The sequence below is a fragment of the Alligator sinensis genome, unplaced genomic scaffold (genome assembly GCF_000455745.1).
Source record: "Alligator sinensis unplaced genomic scaffold, ASM45574v1 scaffold927_1, whole genome shotgun sequence".
Classification (NCBI taxonomy): domain Eukaryota; kingdom Metazoa; phylum Chordata; order Crocodylia; family Alligatoridae; genus Alligator; species Alligator sinensis.
Genome location: NW_005842155.1, coordinates 1,440,196 through 1,443,851, shown reverse-complemented (window position 1 = coordinate 1,443,851; position 3,656 = coordinate 1,440,196). Strand labels below are relative to the sequence as shown.

Sequence of the window (3,656 nt, the reverse complement as noted above, 5' to 3'; positions counted from 1 at the left end):
CAGCAGGAAATTACTCAAAAGCCCTTGTGTCTCTTCCCTCTTTGGTGAGGCTCAACACCGCTGAACAAATATGTTTTTTGCATAAGACTAAAATTCCTCCTAGGAGCCTTGGAAACCAAGAGTACAACAAAATTGCCTTAAGACATGGGTAGGCACCCTAGCACGTGCGCCAGAGTCCAGTGCATGAAGGCATTTTGCTTTGCTTGGCATGTGTACCTTGGAGAAGGGTACACATGCCTTCCACAAGTATCAGGCCCCTTGTGGCTTCCCCTTCTTCCACCCCTGGCAGGTCAACATCTTACAGGTTGAGAATACGGGTGTTTTTGGCACTCTGCTCAAAAATCTTGCTGACCCCTGCCTTATGAAAAATAGTTCCCAACTAAATTTGCTTTAGGTTTTTATCATCCTTTGGGGTTCTTGGCACGTTGTTTCACCTGTGTCTGTCCCCCCACCTCCCACCCCCCTTACTTGCTTGCCTTTTACAATTCCCCAATATTTACAAACTCTTCTTTTGTTTTACCATCCACCTTTGTCAGTGTTCTAGATCAGTCATTCCCATCAGCCATTCCCAACCATGGAGGACATAAGGGAGGTGTGAGGAGATAAACAGATTAAGGGCAGGTTCAGGCTTTCTTTGCTTGGTAGCTCCCCTGCCCCCACTGCTTACCCCCTCTTCAAGGAGATAAGCACTATAATACATAGATTAGCTTTTAATTGAGATGCCACGCAATTCACAAAAGTTATGGAGGGGTACCTTGAGTCTAAAAGGGTTGAGGGACCAGTGTTCTAGATTAACCTGTTAATTGTGGCATAAATGGCAAGGGTGCTATATGTGCACCCAATTTAAAGTGCTATAAAATAGCAAAACCAGCAATACAATTGTTCCACTTATGTGTACAACATTTTCTTGGCTTATTTGAATGGTGCCTTAAATATGCAGGGTATCTATACACAGAGACTGTTTAGGAATTGGCCCTGGACAGCCGCAGCCTCCAACCAGCCTGTTGACAACATGGTTGACACTGGTGTGGGGTGGCCCGATTCTCCAACTGAATCTGGACTGCCCTGCAGGGATAAGTGGTGTTTAGGGCATGGGTAGGAAGGAGATCAGAGGCTCCCAGCAATGATTGTAGAACGGCTTCTCCACCAAGGACTTCAAACCCCACATCTGCAGTTTAAAGTCCTTGGCAGGACTTCAGCTTGTCCCTGCACAGAGCCTCTGATCCCTTGCATCCAGCAACCCCACCAGAGCTACCAGATTGAGGGTTTAAATTTCCCAGCAGGGAAAGCCCTCCAACCAACTGTGACTGACAATCAGCTACACTGACCAGGATTGATCAGTGGATTGTCAGACTTGGCCCCTGGACACTCCTGGGTCTGGAAGCTGCAGAGGATTGGCGGCAGCCCTAGTTCTAGGACAAAGCTGTCCCCTGCCCTGCAGGGATAGCTCCACAGTGGTACAACTGGGATCAAAGGAATTTTATGCTCCATCCCAAACATTACTCACCTACCATACACATCTGCCACAGCAAGAGGTGTGATGTTTGGAAGGGGGTGTAAAGTTCCTTTGATTCCAATCGTGCCACTGTTTTAACATCTGCCAGGGCACGTAGTTTCACCCAATTCTTCAATATGGGCCTGTGCAGAAGTGTCACCAGAGCATCACATCAACAAAGATTTATCCTGTTCACTAATTATTTTACCATATTAGAAACATTCTCTATATTAGTATCAACCAAATTTCCATTTTCATTTGCAAGCTCAGCTCTGGCAAGCCAGAGAGTGTTTTCACATACGCCACGTTTAAAACACTTGAGTAAGAATCATGCATAAAATTAAGCCATACAAGAAAACAACATTACTGATGGATTTTGAGAAAGTCTATTCACTGTAAGAACTCTTCAGCTATTGTATATAAGCACTTGCAATACATAACAATATTGTATATACAAGCACTTGCAATACAAAGCTATGACAAGATGGAAAAGCAAAGAGGCTAGTTGAAGTCATTCTTTAAAATGAAAAATGCCATAAAGTTAAATGGCAAATATGTGCTTTTAGAAATTGAAATCTGTGAAATACTTTACCAGTGCTCTACATATAATTGTACTTCAACTCCTAACTCCACTGTAAATTCCTCATAAAACTACTTTTATGAGTCATCTAGTATTGACAAGTTCTCCCCTTCCAGAACAGGCTTGTGTAAACAGTTATGCTGAATTAAAAGATTGTTCACTCCACCATTTTGTTATAGCAGGGGTTCCAGACCTGGCAGTGCAAGTGGCAGCACTGGGGGTTAAACACATTTGTCACTTGCCCCCCACCACCAATAAGCCTGCCCATTGGGGCTCCACTGCTAGGATTCAGCACCAGGTCCTACCCCCACCTTACCCTGCCCTTGAATTCCTGGCGCCTTTGAAAATCCTACAGGCTGGCTGAAACAGTTTCACAGGCTGGATCTAGCCTGTGGACTATGTTTTACAACCCTGCTTTATAGCATAGGAATATAAAGATACCAAGACGTAAGAAGGTTTTAAATCATTTTAAAAGCATGTTACCTAGCTATACATAAGCAAATTGCAGCGACTTACCTGAAGAGTCTGCAAAGCCAAAGTGTAGTGTCTGAAAGGATTCTTGTTATAAGTTTTCTCAGTCTTTCCCTGTCTAGCACTGAAATATAAGCTGCTAGACTATGTCCTAGCAAAGCCATGTGACCCTGTTCTCCAACATTCTGAAGTCTGAAAACCAGAAACATCATATCAGAATAACTGACAGTAAAATATAAAATCATTATAATATGCAAAATTTATTTTTGACCCTTTATTGGTATACCCAGATGTTGACATGCACGTTTTAAATCAACTACTTAGACCGAGGTTAAACAGGGGCCTGTCTACACTGGGACATTTTTTTTGCATTTAGTACATGTCAGTTAAGGTGTTAAAAAAAACCCAATCTCATCATACACAAAGGACTTGTAGTTTTGACTTGTATGAACTGATAAACCCTGGGCTCCTCCTCAGAGTTTTAGTCAACTAACACAAATCAGAACTATACATTGCCTTGTCTACATAAGTATTTTAAGTTTCTATTAAGTATATACCTTGCCTTCTTTGTGCAGGCAAGTTTTAGGGGAGACAGTAAAAACCTGAAAGTTGAAACTATATTCTTCATAGCTTTCATTTACGTAACACTCTTATCAAACCGTTTAGCAAATATTAATCTTTAACACACTGTGCAGGTGAGCTGCCAGGGTTATCATCATTTTACAACAGAAAATAAAAGGAAATAGAAAAGTAAAAAACATTGTCTAAGGCCACAACTTAGTCTTTGTCAAAAGAGATTAGAATTCAGTGGCTCCTGGTTCCCATCCCTGGGCTCAAACTACACCATTATTTTTTCCTAAATCTACAGATAAGGTCATAACTTGTAAATAAGTATATTTAATGAAGCTAACAATTTGGAAGATATAGTTAGTAGCATTCTATGAAAGCAGCTGAGAAAGTTAAAGGCATAAAAACCCACGTTTTTGAGTCTGGAATAATTTCTGTCTCTATAATTCACTGCAGTAAAGCATATGGCTGTTCTGAAGAACAACATTAATGCTTCATCATGAAAAGTTACAAAATGTTTACCTCAGTATCTTAAATTGAGAC

At 41.3% G+C, this 3,656-nt stretch overlaps 1 protein-coding gene across 4 annotated transcripts in view; it reads right to left on the bottom strand.

Moving 5' to 3' along the window:
- The window catches only part of PDXDC1 (pyridoxal dependent decarboxylase domain containing 1), a 53,423-nt gene that overhangs the window by 36,456 nt on the left and 13,311 nt on the right, over positions 1–3,656 (bottom strand). For all 4 annotated transcript variants that reach the window (XR_003094511.1, XM_025206431.1, XM_025206430.1 and 1 more), the window contains one exon: positions 2,592–2,738. Coding sequence is in view for 3 of the 4 variants with exons in the window: in XM_025206431.1 (XP_025062216.1) it covers positions 2,592–2,738 (147 nt within the window). In the remaining variant the exon portion in view is untranslated. The remainder of the gene's footprint in view (positions 1–2,591; positions 2,739–3,656) is intronic.